This window comes from Acomys russatus, chromosome 26, assembly GCF_903995435.1.
Source record: "Acomys russatus chromosome 26, mAcoRus1.1, whole genome shotgun sequence".
Classification (NCBI taxonomy): domain Eukaryota; kingdom Metazoa; phylum Chordata; class Mammalia; order Rodentia; family Muridae; genus Acomys; species Acomys russatus.
This window is the reverse complement of record NC_067162.1, coordinates 12,894,673-12,912,130: the sequence shown is the minus strand read 5'-3', so window position 1 is coordinate 12,912,130 and position 17,458 is coordinate 12,894,673. Positions and strand designations below refer to the sequence as shown.

At 42.3% G+C, this 17,458-nt stretch overlaps 1 protein-coding gene across 1 annotated transcript in view; it reads right to left on the bottom strand.

Moving 5' to 3' along the window:
- Positions 1-17,458, bottom strand: part of Lonp2 (lon peptidase 2, peroxisomal) — an 86,436-nt gene that overhangs the window by 48,091 nt on the left and 20,887 nt on the right. The window contains exons 7-8 of the mRNA XM_051169091.1: positions 17,156-17,414; positions 7,165-7,306 (exon numbers count right to left, since the gene is read on the bottom strand). Of these exons, the coding sequence (XP_051025048.1) occupies positions 7,165-7,306; positions 17,156-17,414 (401 nt within the window). The remainder of the gene's footprint in view (positions 1-7,164; positions 7,307-17,155; positions 17,415-17,458) is intronic.

Here is a 17,458-nt window from a genome sequence, read left to right as displayed (position 1 = left end):
AACTCTCTATACATATTCAAAATGGAGATTGCATGACTTAAGTACTCATCACGGGCCAGGTGTGGTGGTGCACATCTTTAATCCCAGCGCTTGGGAGGCAGAGACACAAGGAAGGAAGCTTTGCTTTTTACTGCTCGCCCTCACGCTTGACGGCAAGTTCATCTATTCTGCTGCTGCACTCCTTCAGAGAATTTTTTTGAAAAAAAAAAATTGAAGATATGTGTTATCTAAACAGGAGATAAACATAATAAAAGTGTCAAAAGCAAGCAATGAAATCATTTAAAACTTCAGTGGGATGAAGCAGAGCCAGGAACTCCAAAACTCTGCTCCTCCATAAAAGCAGGAAGCCAGCCTGCCAGCAAAAAAGCCAAACCGACCTCAGATATTCTGTTCCAACCTGGAACAACCTGAGTGCTGCATAGTTCAGGAAAACACTGGATCTCTGCAAGAGGTTCAAGTGCTGTGGTATTTAAACTTATTTTAACTCCACCTCCCTTTTTCTTTCCCAAATCAACAGAAGCCTGGGAAACCACCAGCTTTGTGAGGGAACCTGTAGCTTAGAAACCACCATGGGGCACAGCAGAATTAGAGCTCTCTAGCGCCCCCCCCTGGAGAATTGCTGGTGTTTGGCTCACAGGGTATGTTCTCTGAAGAGCTCTCCATTTTTGTCCTAAGTTCTATTCCAGCGATCAGTGAAACTGTTTAACACTGCAGCTGCATGATGCAGGAATACCACTTGGGACTAATATGGTGACCAAAAACACCCTACAAGAGGGCTGGGGACGCAGTCAGTGGTAGAAACGTATACAGCAAGTGTAAGGCCCTGAGTTCTATTCTTGGCATCAAACACACAAAACAAAATGAAACAAAACAGTAAAAAGAAAAAATTGGGTAATAAGAGGCTCGTTGGCTGCTTTTGCTTTTAAAGCCCTGGTGTATTTATTATGGGCAATCTAAAAGCCATAAGACTGTGCCATATACGATCAGAAAAGGCCCAAGAAGATTCTTTCTCATTGCTTTCTTTAAAGTGACCACTTACACATCTGCTCCTGACTATAAAGCAGTCCACAGCTATTCCTTTGCATACCCTGTCAATTGTCTGTTTCCCCTTCTTGTCTGCTACTTCATTTGACCCAGGATAAGACTGCCCTCTGTCTCACGGTGCCCTCCTTGCTCATAATTTGTTAGCAAAATCTGAGTTCATTTGTCTATTATGGAAACATATAAACGTTGTGCCTTCAGTGTGTGTGTGTGTGTGTTAGATCAGGGGTTTTCAAGGTCAGGTCCCTAGCCAGAGGAATGGATGGTCAAGGAGGCATAAACTGGTTACAGGTCAAACAAGAGCCGCAGAGTATCCGCCAGAACCAGGACTCCTGGGAGGGACACAGTAGAGACCAGTGAACAGGCCATCTCCCAGTATCCTGTAGAAGGCGTTGGACCAACACCTGCATGTAGCTTACTGCAGCTTTGGCAGGACACTTTTTAATCGGAGGATCTCAAAACGTTAGCTTTTCCAAAGTTTAAATATTTATAAAAATGAACTCTAGTAAACACCAAGTTTAAGAAATAGTTTAAGTGTCATTCTAGGATAATATAGTAGACACTGGAATTGTAGTCAGTTATGAATTCAGAGCAAGGGCTGAGAACACAGAGTCTAATATCCTCTGCTTGAGCACATTTGCTTTGCTGTTTCCTTTTTTGATAAGAAATTTCAATTTCTCCTGTATCTTCTTTGGCCCACAGACCACTCAGGAATGTACTAAGTCCCATGTATTTGTGGCTTCCTCCAATTCCCATTGTTGATTTCTAGTTGCTGTGATGCTTTAGAACACTCTGTAGGCTTGCATCCTTTTAACTTTACTGTGGCGTGTCTCGTGGTGCAGCATGTGTTCTATCCTGGAGGATGTTCCATGTGAGCTTAGGAAGAACGTGTAGAAAGTGCTACATATGCCGCAGGGCGGCTGGGCTTCCTATTCCCCCCAGGGTCTAGTTAGTTTCCAGCATGGCTGAAAGGGTGGTGACACTGTGGTTCAGCTGTCTCTTCCCCCTGTCTCTATCAGTTTTGTTCTGTGTATCTTGGGGCTCTGTTGCTGTGGATGTGGTTGCTATTGTTGGTGGTGTGTGTGTGTATGTTGTGGGGACTATTACAACTTCCTGATAGAGTTTCCTTGATAGAGAATATTACTCTTTAAAATCTATTTTGTTTGATGCTAGTCCTGGCTACTCTAGCAGCCAGTCGCTGTTTTGTGCAGGTCTTTTGTACAAATGTGCTTTCTGCTGCCTGTGTTTCTGATTAGCCTCTTCTTTACCTGGTACAGCTTTGCTTCCTCCTACTTCTCCTGGACCGTTACACTTTCATGTGCACACTCAGTCATATGCACACTGTCCTATAGAGCTGATTCTTTTAAGCCCGTCAGGAGAAGACAGACAGTCCTCCTCCTGTCTTCTCCAGCAGGAACCCTTTATTGGTGTTTTTGTTTGTAGCTCTGGGCTGCTGGCTTTCAACCTGAAGTTCAACCCTGAAGTTCCTGTAGGCTGAGTTTGAGTAAAGTGAATTCTTTCCCTTTATTTGGGAATGCCTTGATTTTACTTTCATCTTTGAAATATGGTTTTGTTAGGTTATAAAAAGAAAAGGACATAAAGTTAGGAGGACACAGAGGATGGGGCTGGATTGAGGAGGAGTTAGAGGGAGGAGCGGAGAGTGAATATGATCAAATGATTGGATGTAGGAAACTCTAAAAAATTAATAAAACATTTTTAAAAAGAAACATGGTTTCTTAACAACTTTTATGCTTAATTTTTAAAGATTATATAACAACAAGTTACAGATACACACACACACACACACACACAAAGTGATACTAGGATTTATGAATACAATGTGAAATAACTAAAATTAAAAAAAAAAAGTTTATTTTTACAGAGATGTTACTCATTATTTTCTTAAACAATTGTTCCTTTTTCTTCTGTCCCATTATACATATGTTGGTATGCTTAATGGATACCTGATATTTTCCTGACATCCAGTAAGGTTGTAAAATTTAAAAATTAGCAAGATGTATCTAGATACCCTTTGTAAAGATAATCCTCTCTGGTTTAGTTGGAGGATGGCAGCTGACATTACTCTTGTCCTCCCATCTCTACTTGTTACGGGAACTGCCCATTCTAACTTCAGCCAGTTATTTCTTTCTTCACATGGGACTACGGAAGCTGCTGGTAGGTCCTTGTAGAGACAAGAAGATGGCAACTGCCAAGATCTGAGGTGCATATTTGGCCAACCATTCCCTGACATGGCCTCTGTTAGGAAGGTGGGAGAGGACAGAGAGTGTTGGGGATTCATACTCTAAGATTTCCATGGAAATTCAGTCACCACCGAACTCTAGTAGTGGGAGTGTTAAGTAGGAAATGTAAAAGAACAAACCGCTAGGAAAACAACTGAGAGTTGTTACACAGTTGTACACATCCAGGTGGCAGTTGTGCACAATGTGGATAATAAGGAAAAGGAGACAAAATAAGAAAGACAGAGGTGGGTGGTAGTGGCACACATCTGTAATCCCAGTCCTCAGGATGAAGTAAGAGGAGCTCTGTGAGCTTGAGGCCAGCCTGGTCTACACAGAGAAACCATGTCTCCAAAGTAGAGGGGGGAGGGGGAAAGAGGGGGGTGGAGAGAAAGAGGGAGAGAGAGGGGCGGCGGAATAAATTTAGAAAGAGACAGAAAGCATCAGCCTAAAGAGGACAGTGGGACTTTGCTTTTGTCTAGTTTTCAAGGATACCTTATGAATTGGAAACAAGGGTTGTTGGCACTGAAAAGTAAGGATTAACAACAGAAGACCTTGTTCCTCTAAGTTAGCCTAGTTTGTTATTCAACCCTGTCTTGGTGAAGAAGAAGAAGTTAGACAAAGGAAGCATGGGGGTCTTCTGTACCTCTCCTGCAAGAGCATTACTGAAGCCACTTGGAGAATAAGCCCCTTCCCTTACGGAGCCCCTCCTTCCCTCACAGGAGCAAAACACTAAAAGTTTACTCTCTTAAGAAAATAAAACAGTGGGGTCTTGTTGCTGCTGTGTGGCTGGTTTGGTTTTGCTCAGGAGACACTGTGTTCTGTTCTCCCAGGGCTCAGGAAAATACACACACGTAGATGCTGAGTGCACTGACACTCTAGACCTGTTTCTTCTTAGTGTTGGCCTTCCTGCTCGAGACCAGAAGTGTCTCCCAGGCAACCTGGGAGAAAGACAGCATTGGGGGCTGGAGAGGCGGCTCAGTGGCTAGGAACTTGCTGCTCATGCAGAGGACCTGCAGTTTGACTCCCAGCACCCATGTCGAATAGCTCGTAATTGCCTGTAACTCCAGCTCCGTGGCATCCAATGGCCTTGTAGCCTCCAAGGGCCCCACACATGTGCACATACACACATACACATAAATAAAAAGTTTCTCTGTGTGGTCTTGGCTGCCCTAGAACTCACTCTCTAGACCAGGCTGGCCTCGAACTCATAGAGGTTGCCTGCCTCTTCCTCCTAAGTGCTGGGATTAAAGGAGGATGCCACCACGCCCAGCATAAAACAGATCTTGGGGAGAAAAACTCCAACTTGAGGTTCCTCAACCTCACAGGCCAGCAGATGACCCTGACATAAACAGTTAACACACTCCATTTCCGTGTTCACAACTTTCCAATCAGTTTTTTATTCTTTACTATTATATATGAATATACAACTAAAACTTTGCAGACATCCAATGAAAGACTCTAACACAAGACACAGGCATGACAAATAGTTTAGAGAGAAGGAAATTATTTTTTTTTAAATCTATCAACACCCTTTTCATAGAATTACGTCTTTGTAACAAAAGAACACTAAAAATAGAATATGTATGTTTTTGAAATGATTAACTTATGAAAAATTTTCTTTTCAAAAGATAAAGCTGAGGGATGAAGAGATGGCTCAGAGGTTAAAAGCCCTGTCTGCTCTTCCAGAGGTCCTGAGTTCAATTCCCCTCAATCATATCATGGTTCACAACCATCTATAATGAGATCTGGTGTCTTCTGGCATGCAGGTGTGCATGCAGAAGAGGACTCATACATAAAATAATCTAAAAAAAAAAAAAAAGATAAAGCTGAAGAAGTTCTCACAGAAAGTAGAAAAAAACAAAAACCAAAACAAAACAGGGACTGGAGAGATGGTTCAGAGGTTAGGAGTGCTGACTACTCTTCCAAAGGTCCTGGGTTCAATTCCCAGCAACCACATGGTGGCTCACAACCATCTATAACGAGATCTAATGCCCTCTTCTGTCATGCAAGTGTACATGCAGGCAGAACAGTCTATACATAATAAATACATCTTAAAACAACAACAACAACAACAACAACCCAAAAAAATCTAAAAACAAAACAAAACAAAACCTACCACCAACAAAAAACCAAAAGGGATGAATTCCAGGAAAGAGCAGACTTAACAATTAAAGACGTAACATCTCTGGGGGTGGAAAGATGGCTCAGTGCTTCAGGCATTTGCTGCCTTCGCAGAGGACCCATACTCCCTTCCCAGAACCCACACAGCAGCTCACAGCCATCTGTTAACTCCAGTCACAGGCATCCAACGCCCTCTTGTGGATACCAGACACAAACATGGTATACACATATATGTGCCACAAAAATTCATACACATAAAATTCTGAGTTCTAGCAAAAAGGAGGGAAAATTATCAACAAAAAACTGAACAAAATCTTCTAAAATAACAAGAAACATTCAAAGGCTTTTTAAAGAATCAGCAAAAATGTCTGAGAAGAAACCCACAATATTAAAAATATAATACATATATATTATATAAAAGTATATAAGCTGAACAACACTGATATAAAGAGACAATTCTTAGTTTTTGTAGAAGGTAAAAAGTGCTTGTGCACGTAGGTAAGCCAGGAAGGTTAAACTTGCAGGCATCCTTCAAAGGAAGGAGCTGTTTAACCTGTCCTCAGAATGCTGGGAACAGATGTAGTTTACAACCTGGTGGTCCTTTGCTGCCTGATGGCCATGTCTGCCTGTCCCCAAGACTTTATGCTTTACTTATTCCAGATGCCCCGCCCCCAAATCCTTGAGTATTACTTCTAGGCCATAAAACTCACCCTTGTGAGAGAGATGTCGTTTGTACTTTACAACAGCCTGAGGGATTTCTATGTTATCTTAGGGCCTTAGTCACTGCCCCTAGATGGCGTGGGGTGAAGGACAACACGGGGATGCTCCATGTGTGCTCCCGCTGGGAGACTCACAATGGTAAAATCTTGAAGACCTGAAGTGTCTGACTGTCCTGAGAGCAGAACACAAATTGTGGAAGTAACAAAAGACAGGCAATTTCATGTTGAAAACAGGTGTAAGAAAGCAAAATGCACTCAAGAGGCAGAGGCAAGTGCATCACTGTGAGCCCAGGACAGCCAAAGCTACACAGAGGAACCCTGTCTCGGGGAAAAAAGAAAAGAGAAAGCAAAACGAAGAACAGGAGCTGCACATCTCAGCTCTGAAAAGCATCCACATCATCTGTAAATGTTAATGACTAATAATGAATTAACAACAAAAGATAGCCATTTATAAAGGAAGATGTGGGATCAAAAGAGTAAAGGCAAACCCTCCCTTTGCCATAGCAGAGGCCGCACAGCAGGAGGGGTCTTTCTCAGGTTTGAACCCTCTCTTTCGTCCCTCCCTGGCCTCTACTCTCTCTCTTCAGGTTCTTGTTATATAGCCCAGCCTGGCACTGAGGTTAGTCTTTTTACCGTAGCCTCCTGGGTAGGGAGAATTACAGGCGTGTACCACTGTGCCTGGCTAAGTCAAGCTGTTTAGAAAATGGAGCAAAGTAACGAAGCCTTTTAGAGGCTAAAGTACAGGAGTAGGATGGGCCCAGGGAGACAAGGACCTTAGACTTTCTGCAGCAGACTTACTGCTGTTCTGTGAACAATGAGCATATCTCAAAGTGTTGTTTTACTTCATAAAAATGAAAAAATAAAGACATCAGAAAGAGGGATAAACTTGTGATTCTTATATAGATGTAACCAGCTCCAGGCTTCAGTATGAGCTCTACTGTTCTCCTTACAGCGACCTACACGCCAATATATACATCACTTAGATATGGCTTATGCCCATTCGTACTCAAGTATGATTTCATAGGGAGTTTTCTAGACCTTACCTCGAGCAGAGCAGCTGCAGGATCGCCCTGCAGGCTTTTCCCCAGCTTGTCAACCTCATCCAACAGGAACACTGGATTGTTAACTCCAACTGTCTTCAAGCCATTGATGATGCGACCAGGCATACTGCCCACGTAGGTGCGCCTGTGGAGAGTATCAGCAAAGTCACAGCAATGAGGGTCACTAGGCAACACCACGGAGAAGCGAGGCTTTGGGACTGGAAGTCCTTAGTTCACCAGCACACACCAAGGAAGCTCGATATACATAAAAGCATTATGGTATGTCAAAAGGGTGTTAGATCCAAATCTAATTTTCTACTTGATTCTAACTGTGAGTTGCCCATGACATTGAAAGAACTGTAAGTCACATGGTTCTGGTTGAGGGAGAGAGATGGGGAGAGAGAGATCCAAATCTCTTGTTTTTAAAGGCAATAATCTGGTACTAATTATAGTAAGTAGATCTGAGATAAACTTATATCAAGACTCCATTACCCTGGTATATTCCTGCCCCACAGGCACTAAATGGCATAACTCAGTCTGGTATTACTGGGTGACGTTATTAGGGGCTGTGTTGTCACATCTGAATCAGAATTGTTATGTAGTCACAGCAGAGGTAAGCATGTCCACACCACTGAGAGCGCTGGCAAGCTTTCCGCAGCCCTCTACTGACTTTAGTCCAGCCTTGGTGCCTCCACCAGGCAGACAGCAGAATCTGCTTCTACATGGGTTTCAAGGGCTGTCTGCCTGAAGAACACCATCAACAGTAAGCAGAGCAGCAGCAGTTACAGCACGGCCCACACAGCCACAAAGCCGACGTACAGAGCAGGCCTCAACTCTGCCACAAAAGCAGGCCTTTACTCTGCACAAAGTAGGGCACGACACACAGAGTGACCTTTGAAAGAGCAAGAAGGCCTAGAAAATCACAGCAATGGCTTTTATCTAGGGAAGGGGAACGGCACTGGAGCTGGATACAATAATGTCCTTTTACTGTAGGAAATCAGCACATTCAAGGCTTCAGAATGGGGGTCTGGGGATGAAGAGCACTTGGGTAGCAATACACAAGGCCCTGGGGCTGACTCCTAGCATCACCTAAGCCAGGTAGGTGGGTCAGAAGTTCAAGGCCATCCTTGGCTGTATGGCAGGTGAGGCTGGCCTGCGATTCATGGGACCTTGTCTCAATTATCATCATTCTAAGAGCCGGAGGTAATGAATGACTCCAAGGAGATAGTGTCTTCCAGACACAACATGATTGACGCACAAATGAACTCACAGAGACTGTAGCAGCATGCACAGGACTTGAAGAGGTTCAAGCCAGCTGAGAGGGGGCAGTAGACAGGGGCTCCCACCCCAAACAGAGAAGACCCAGCGGCAAAAGAGCATGTTTTGTCTAATGGAGCATCCCTTAGTATACTACCCACACCTGAGGGAGGCTCCATGGCCCGGAGTAGTGGGCCAGTACAAAAGAAAGTCAACAGTATTTTTGGAGACTTTTTGTCTCATTATGTTTTATCTGGGCATTTTTTTGTCTTACTCTCATTGTTTTTTTCCTTGTTTGTGTTAATTTTCATTTTTGTGGTTTGGTGGGATTTTTTTGTTTTGTTTTGTTTTTCTTTGTTTTGAGAGGGGGAATAAAGTTGGGTGGGTACAGGGGTGAGGATTTGAGAGGAATTGAGGTTAAAAAAAAAAAAAATCAAAATACATTGTTCAGAAAAGTGTGACATCTCACTTTTTCCCTAAGCCCATAGAAAAGGTCCAATCCCTCTGTCCAGAATTAAGAATCATCACAGCAGCCGGGCCTCTCTTGCTTCACTCACAATCAAGACCCTATAAAGCCTGCGGGGTTTTCTGTACTGTGTCATGCTCCCTGTTGTGGATAGATATGGCATGAGTGTCCTTTAAGGACACCTGTGGTAAAGCTTTGGTCCCCAGGCAGCCATATCAGGAGTATGGTCTACTGGGAGGGCATGATATTTCTAATAAAGGAATTAGGATATTTGTAATAAAATCTGAGTTAATTCTTTAATACAGGAGCACACCTGGCTTTACCCACGTGCGCCAGACTCCTGATTATCAGTGTAACCTCTTGATCCAGCTATGATGTGATGCAGTCAAAGAGGGCCTGGAAGAGCCTGTCTAGTGCTGCTGGGGCTGTCAATTTTGAAAACTGTGAGCTAAGTAAATTTCTTTTCTTGACTGCTTGCTTGCCTCAGGTATTTCACTATAGTGTAAAATGTTAATTAATAAATACCTTTCCCTGACTTTGTTTGCCTGTGTATTTACCAAAACTCTCTTCAGGGAAAGATTAGTCTCACTTGGGTCTATATGTGTTCCCATATGTGTCTGTGGAGGACACGCAAACCTCATCTCATTTTGGTTTTGGTGTCTTTAAAAACTCAGTTATGCCAGGTGTGGTGGCCCATGCCTGTAATCCCAGCACTCGGGAGGCAGAGGTAGGTGGATCTCTATGAGTTCGAGGCCAGCCTGGTTTACAAAGAGAGTCCAGGACAACCAAGGATACACAAAGAAACCCTGTCTCAAAGAAACAAACAAACAAACAAACAAACAAATAACAAAAAAACCCACCCCAATACATACATACATACATACTCAGTTATGTTCTGTAAACATGTTTTTGTTTTAATCAAAGGTGTGGAATATGGGGCTGATTCAGATTGTCCACAGCAGCAGACTCTGCCCCGTGTGGGCTCTGAGAGGTGCTCTTAGCCAGCTGCAGATAGTTTAATTCTGAGGACTCTGGAGAGGGAGTACACGCCAGAGCGGGCGGGAGATGGGGGCTCTGAGAAAGAAGGCTGCTGGTGCTCTTCCCTGCTGCTCCTGGTTGCTGTTGATGCAGTTTGATGAGAAGTTGGAGAGATCCTGAAACAAAGATTGGACTTTTCCAAGGAACCCAAGAACCCTAGCCAGCAGGAAATAGCTAAAGAGACCCACGGCCCCTTCCCCACTAACCTTCTTTCTCTCCTACTTGGTGTTGGGATGTTGGAAGCGGATTAGGGAGAAGGGAGGTAGAGGCATGGAAACCCAAATAAAACAATTTAAAATGTACGCCAACAACCATCAGATCAGACACCCTTGTTAAGGTGACGAGTCTTTGAATGACACTATAGAACTGATATGCCACTGCAAACGTCTATGTGACTTCACAACACAGCAGAGAATCTGCACATTACGCAACACCCAAATCTGCCACCTTTACTGACAGAGTCTAAACAAGGCGGGAGGCTTGCCAACTGTGTAGTTCCTTGAACATTACTGGAAAGTATATTTCTTTCCATGAGCAGAGAAATGCACTGATCTAATATGAACTGGCTAGATACCGGGCTATTTGGTAGAAAGATTAAATACTATTAGTTATTAGAGGGAAAAAAGGTCTAATGTTTTAAAACTACCCTAGAAATGTAGCACTTAAGTATCTATATACGCTCAATTTGTTTGCACATGTTTTTCTCTTTGGGACTGGATTTTGTCAGAGGAAACATTGTGGAAGAACAAGCAATTCAAAGACTGAAGACGCAGAGTATGCTTTGAAGAAGCCTGTGGAATATAGACGTGGACAGTGGGAATGCAGACATATAGAAAATAAAAATATTCTCTCTCAAACCCCACAAGATACAGTCATTTCTCAATAAATTAAAATACTGAATAAATTAATAAACACTCTCAATAAATTAAAAATACTAAAGCATCCTCCACAGAACCCACAGAGGTAGGAAATAAGTGTCAGCGGCACAATGTCACTCGCCTCTCTGCTACGTCCCTAGCATGTAGCGTCTGGATGTTAGCACGGTGTGAACACCTGTGTGGAACATCACTCCCACACTAGCTCAGCCTCAGAGCACAACTGCCGAGAACTGAAGTAAGCATGCTCATTTAAAAACAGGAACTCTGGTTGGAGACAAGCTTCAAAGCAGACGGTTTGCCTAGCATATGGAAGACCCTGCATCCAACCCTATCACCAAAATAAATAAGGTGGGAAAAAAAACCTCAGGATTATGTGGAAACATTACATTAACAACTAATTTTTTTTTTATGTTACTAGCTAAAACTAAAATTTGAAGACTTCTTTAAAAGCATTCTAATGTGTTTGAATGTATATACACAACACACTGGACAGATGACTGATGGTTAAGGAAGCTCACTGCTGCTCTTCCAGCGGACCTGAGTTTGGTTCCCAGCATCAGCATTAGGCAGCTCACAGAAGCTCACTGCTGCTCTTCCAGAGGACCTGAGTTTGGTTCCCAGCACCAACATTAGGCAGCTCCCAGCCTCCTCTAACTCCAGCTCCAGATTGGAAGCTCTCTCCTGGCCTCTGTGGGCACCGCACTCACGTGCACAAACCACACACAAACTTCAGAAAATAAATCTTTAAATATTTTTCATTAATTTTTTTCACATTCTCTACCAATGGTGTGGAGGTAGTAGCATGTGGGCATTTGTTTCCTTATGAAAAAGTTTCAACGAGAAAAGGGGACGCTGAGGAAAAAGAACAGCATTCATTTTGGGAAATCCACCTACCCCTGTGCATTTATAGGTAGCTATTCTTCAAATCTGAAAAAGTATAAGAGCTTAAAAGAGATTTTAATGTTCTTCGGAAGAATAACGTGACTTACATGTATCCTGTCTAAACAAATTTGGTTGTTACTCTTCTGGCAGTCATTTTCAAATCTCTAGAAAGACAATTTAGACTTATGAAAAGGGCTGAATTCCAAAATATAATTAGGTTTTAACCTTAAGTAAATTCACAAAATACTTAGAAACCATGTTCAAAACCATGTGCTAAATAAACAAAAACCCTGAGGCAATGCAAAGAAGTGTAAGAGCCGCTGTTAAAGCTCTGTCAAGGCTTGCTTTTATACACAGGTTGATTGTTACATCCAAAATGCTTGAGAAAAGAAGTGTTTTGGATGCAAGTACTTTTCTGGTTTTGGAATGTTTGTATAACAAGTGTCTTGGGACTGGGACCCATACAACACACACATTTCACTCATGTTTCATACTCTTCCACATAAAGCTCTTGCATACATAGCTTACAGGCAATGTATACAATATTTTAAAAGTACCTACATTAAAATTATTTTATTATTTTATATGTATGGGTAGTTTGCCCGAATGTATGTCTGTGTACCATATACATGTGCAGTGCCTTAGGAGACCAGAAGGGAACATCAGAGCCCCCAGAGCTGGAGTTACAGGCAGTTGTGAGCCAACATGTGGGTTCCAGGAACCAAACTCAAGTCCTCCTGAAGAGCAGTCAGTGCTCTTACCCACTAGGCTACCCCTGATCCCACAGAGGCACCTATATTTTGATTGAGACCTAGTACATGAAGTTAGGTGTGCAGTTTATTTTGGGTATTTTAGAATACTCCATATTTATAGATTAAAGTTGCTCCATCTGTATTTACGGTATTTTCAGATGTGTTAGAAATACCAGAGACCTAGTCACTAAACAAACGGGCACAATAAATACCATATGATTCACAGAAGACGAGAACCTCACAGCTGGTTGGATATGTTAACCAGGGAAGCCTAAACTTGGGCCTGCATTACTTCCTCTTCTCATTGCCATGACAGGGTACTTGATGGAAGCCACTTAAGAGAGGAAGGACTTATTTCAGCTTACAGTTTGAGGGAGACACAGTCCATAACGGAAGGCAGGGAAACTGGAGTGTGAAGCGACTGTTCACAGTACATCTGCAGTCAGGAAGAGACACGAACGCTCAATTTACTTTCTCTTTTTTATTGTATTTATGTATTTATGAAGACAGGGTTTCAGTATGTAGTTCTGGATGTCCTGGAATTCATTCTGTAGACCAGGCTGGCCTCGAACTCGAAGTGATCTGCCTGCCTCTGCCTCCTGAGTGCTGAGATTAAAGTCATGTGCTACCATGCTTAGTCTGCTTTCTCCTTTGTATTCATTTCCAAATGATGATGCCCATATCTGGGTTGGATCTAACTAAACTCTGCTGCGCCCACACTCATATGTTTATCTCCTGTATGGTTCTAGATCTTGTCAAGCTGACAGTCAGTATTAAACACCAGGGGGCTGAACATCAATCTTTTAGAAGAGCTGTATGTAAGGGTAGGTGGTGAGGAAGATATGAGCACACCAGAGTATATCTATTGTACTTCTGTTAAAAAATATAAATAAGAATGTACTGATACATCTATTTTTGTCCTGTAAACAAATAGATGGTATAATTTTTCTATTTTAGTTACAGATGAAAATTATCAACACAGAAGTCACAAGATTTTCTTCCCATCTTCTAAAACTGAGCCATTGATACCTTGCAACATTATCTGTACATACAGGTAGCAAAATTATTTTAAAGAGTCAATATAAACAGTGATTTGAGATATAGTGTAAGGATAAGTGTTATTTTTTAATCAAAACAACTAATAAGGAACAGACTTATGGGTTGTGAGATGGCTGGGCTGCTACAGCACTTGACGGGCAAACAAGAGGACCAGAGTTCAGATCCTTAGCTCCCACATAAATGCTGCAATTCCAGCCTCAGAGTAGACGCAGATCACTGAAAGAAGCTGGCTAACAGAACTACCTGAACTGGCCACAATGCTCCACGTTTGACGGAGAGATCCTGCCTCAAAGAATATGGACTGGAGAGATGGCTCAGTGAGCGGTTAAGAGCACTGTCTGCTCTTCCAGAGGTCATGAGTTCAATTCCCAGCAACCACATGGTGGGTCACAACCACTTATACCCTCTAATGCCCTCTTCTGGCATGCAGGTGTACATGCAGATAGGGGACTCATAAACATCAACATTTTAAAAAAAAATTTAAAAAAGGATAAGGTAGAGAGCAACTGAAAAAGATTCTTGACAATTGAAAGGAAATGTAGTGACTCAGGACCTCAAGGTCAAGTTCTCAGCACAAAGGAGATTTATTTGCCACAGAGGGACAGAGATTAGGGAATAAGAGACAAAGACAGAGGAAGAGGGAGAAGGGGAAGGAAACAAGAGAGAGGGAGGAGGAATTTATCCTGGAGGACAGGGTCTCTCTGTGTAGCCTTGGCTGTTCTGAACTCACTTTGTAGACCAGGCTGGCCTCGAACTCACAGTGATCCGCCTGCCTCTGCCTCCTGAGTGCTGGGATTAAAGGTGTGTGCCATCATGCCCAGCTTATTGTTTTTCAACTATTAAAATTAGAGTCTTTGTTTTTAAAAGCCAATCTCTGACTTCCCAGAACCTTCCTTTTTTTATAAACAGGCACAACTAGCAAATGGTCAGAGTGCCATGCATGGGAAAATGGTGACTAAGTGAGAGAGACGAGTCAAAGCAGCCACTTTTCCTTTTATCCCCACTGTGGAGCTGTGGGAAAAGTACAGCAATCATATTTTCTACCTATACCATCCATTTCTAATGAACTCAGCTACAAATACCTTAGGCAATGGAGATCATAAATTTAAATTTTCCATAGATTCACCTTTCAATACAGTCATATAATACACAATTCAGTTGAAAATGTGTAACAAATCTTACTTGAAAGTAAAGATTTAAAAGAGAGATGTGCTTAAATTCAACAATGTCAACGTCGGTAGGAAATGACAGGACTCTGCATGTCTGTAACACCAGCATTTGGGAGGTAGAGGCAAAAGGATCTTCAAGGCCATGCTGATTTATAGGGATCTTCAACACACACACACACACACACACACACACACACACACACACACACACACACAACAAGACCCATCGTAGCGCATATTCACTACTAGGCAAGAAACTATTTTTTTTTTTTTTAATAATTCTGCTACATAAATAACACAAATAGAATAAATTGCTTTGAATCAGATTAAAGTTTATAAGAAAAAGTCATATTGATGCTTATAAACCTAGACCTGTCTTCCTGGGAATTTAGATTTAAAATAGTAACAACACTAAGCTTTGGAGAATACTTACTTGAAAGAGAATGACAGATTTTATGTGTAAGTAAGAATCTGGAACAGAGATGTGCTTAAATCCAACAGTGTCTGCAGGAAGTGATAAGACCTGGCATGCCTGTGTGCTGAGCACTGCACATGACAGCATTACAGCATTCCCAGCACCAACGGGGGAAGAAGAGGCCAAGCTCCCAAGCCATCACGTACATGCACCATAAACTCCCAACAGCACCTAAACCCACCACCTACACACTACTGTGCTTCAATAAGAAAAAAAATAAATAATCCATAAAAGTTAAAATAAAATTTGTTCAAGGGGCTGGAGAGATGGCTCGTGGTTAAGAGCACCGATTATTCTTCCAAAGGAGCTAGGTTGAGCCAGGTTCAGTTCCCAGCACCGTCTGTAATTCTGGTTCAGACATTCTCATACATACAGGCAAAACACAACACATGTAAACAAAATTAATTAAAAATGGAAATAATCCAAAATGATACAGAGTACAAATCAAGTCGCTTGGATAAAGCAAGCTTCATGGCTTTTGTGGTCAAAATCAGACTTCAGGCCCAAATTCCTTGTGTCTGGTCTGCAAATGAGGGTGCCAACTTCATTATGAAAGAGAAGCACAGCCTCTAATGGCACTCATGAGAACAACAGCCTAGGCCACAAAAAGATCTTTTGAAATGGCCAGAAAGGATGACCCAAGTCAGCCCCTTTGGCCTGAAGTGTGTCCTCATTCTTTTTAGAATCCTTGCATGCTTTTTCTTTTATGCATATTCTTCGTTTATAAACAAATAAAAGAGAATACCCTTTTCTTTGTATTTTTCTTTTTAAAAACAGTCCTCTGTAGCCCAGCTTGGTCTTGCACTTGGTAATAGCTGTTGCTCGTCTTACTGTCCTGACCCTTCTGCTCCACTGCCCACATGGCAGGATTACAGACACGGCCACCACACCCAGAACAGAACCGCTTCCTGGAGGACAGTTTTTCAAACAGTTTCCTATCATTACTTAAGGTCAGTGATACCTGTGAAAAAGGCCACTGGGATAATAAGGTGCTAAAAATGCATCACATTCTTCCACCAACAGTTCAGGGTTTCCACGTTTTACTGTCTCTGCATGGGAGGCTATACCACTGAGGTACATAGCAGCCTCCCCACACTTCTCATGCATATACTCTAAGTGTGTCTTGTTACAGCTTGCAACTGGCAGGGAGTCTCTGTCCAAACAGACCTAGGTTTCCAACCAGGTCACCAGAGAGAACCACAGAACCAAATAATAGAGAGGAAAAATAAATCTGATCATAATAATGTAGATTGATCAAATATAACTTCCTTTTTTTTTTTTTTTTTTTTTTTTAGTTTTCCAAGACAAGGTTTCTCTGTGTAGCCTTGGCTGTCCTGGACTCGCTTTGTAGACCAGGCTGGTCTTGAACTCACAGTGACCCACCTGCCTTGGCCTCCCAAGTGCTGGGATTACAGGCATGTGCCTCCATGCCCAGCAACTATAACATTCTTATAGTCTATTTTTTTTTTTTAAACAGAAAGTGAGTCCAAAGCAAGAGGGTAAGTTATAATGCTTATGCTAGCCTTTTTCCTTAATGCAGCTTGGCTTTCATAAAAAAAAGACTGCAGAGAGAACAAATTTTCTCTCAAATACTACATACCTCCTCATATTGCCCATAGCACTGAAATTATTCTTCTTTTGTTATTGTTGTTGTTGCTTGCTTTTTGAGACAGGGTTTCTTCATGTAACAGAGCTCTGGCTACCCTGGACTCACTTTGTAGACTAGGCTGGCCTCAAACTCACAGAGGTCTGCCTGCCTCTGCCTCTGGAGTGCTAGGATTAAAGGCATGGGCCACCACGCCTGGCTGCAATTATTCTTTTAAATGCTAAAAAAGTTATATCATCACTTAGCTAATGTTACTAACTCAAAGTAAGTGAACGTCAACATAATATCCAGTCGCAAAGTTACAATTCTACTCAAGCAGGACTGTTAAGCTGAAGGATACACTAGTCTACTATACAAATGTCAAAGTTAAATCACAAAGCAGAATCAAATGAGGCTGAAAGCAGTCCATTACCTGTGTCCTCGAATGTCGGACTGGTCACACACTCCCCCAAGTGCAATCCTGTGGAACTCTCGACCCAGAGTCTTGGCCACCGATCTCCCTACACTTGTTTTGCCTACTCCAGGAGGACCAACAAAACAGAGAATTGGGCCCTTCAGGTTGTTCTTCAGCTGTCTGACAGCCAAGTATTCCAGAACCCTTCTCTTCAATTTTTCCATGGCATAATGGTCATTGTCCAGAAGAATCCGGGCTGCCCGAATGTCCAGCCGGTCTGTCAAACAATCCAATAGAAACTATTTCAGCAGTCGAATTTTT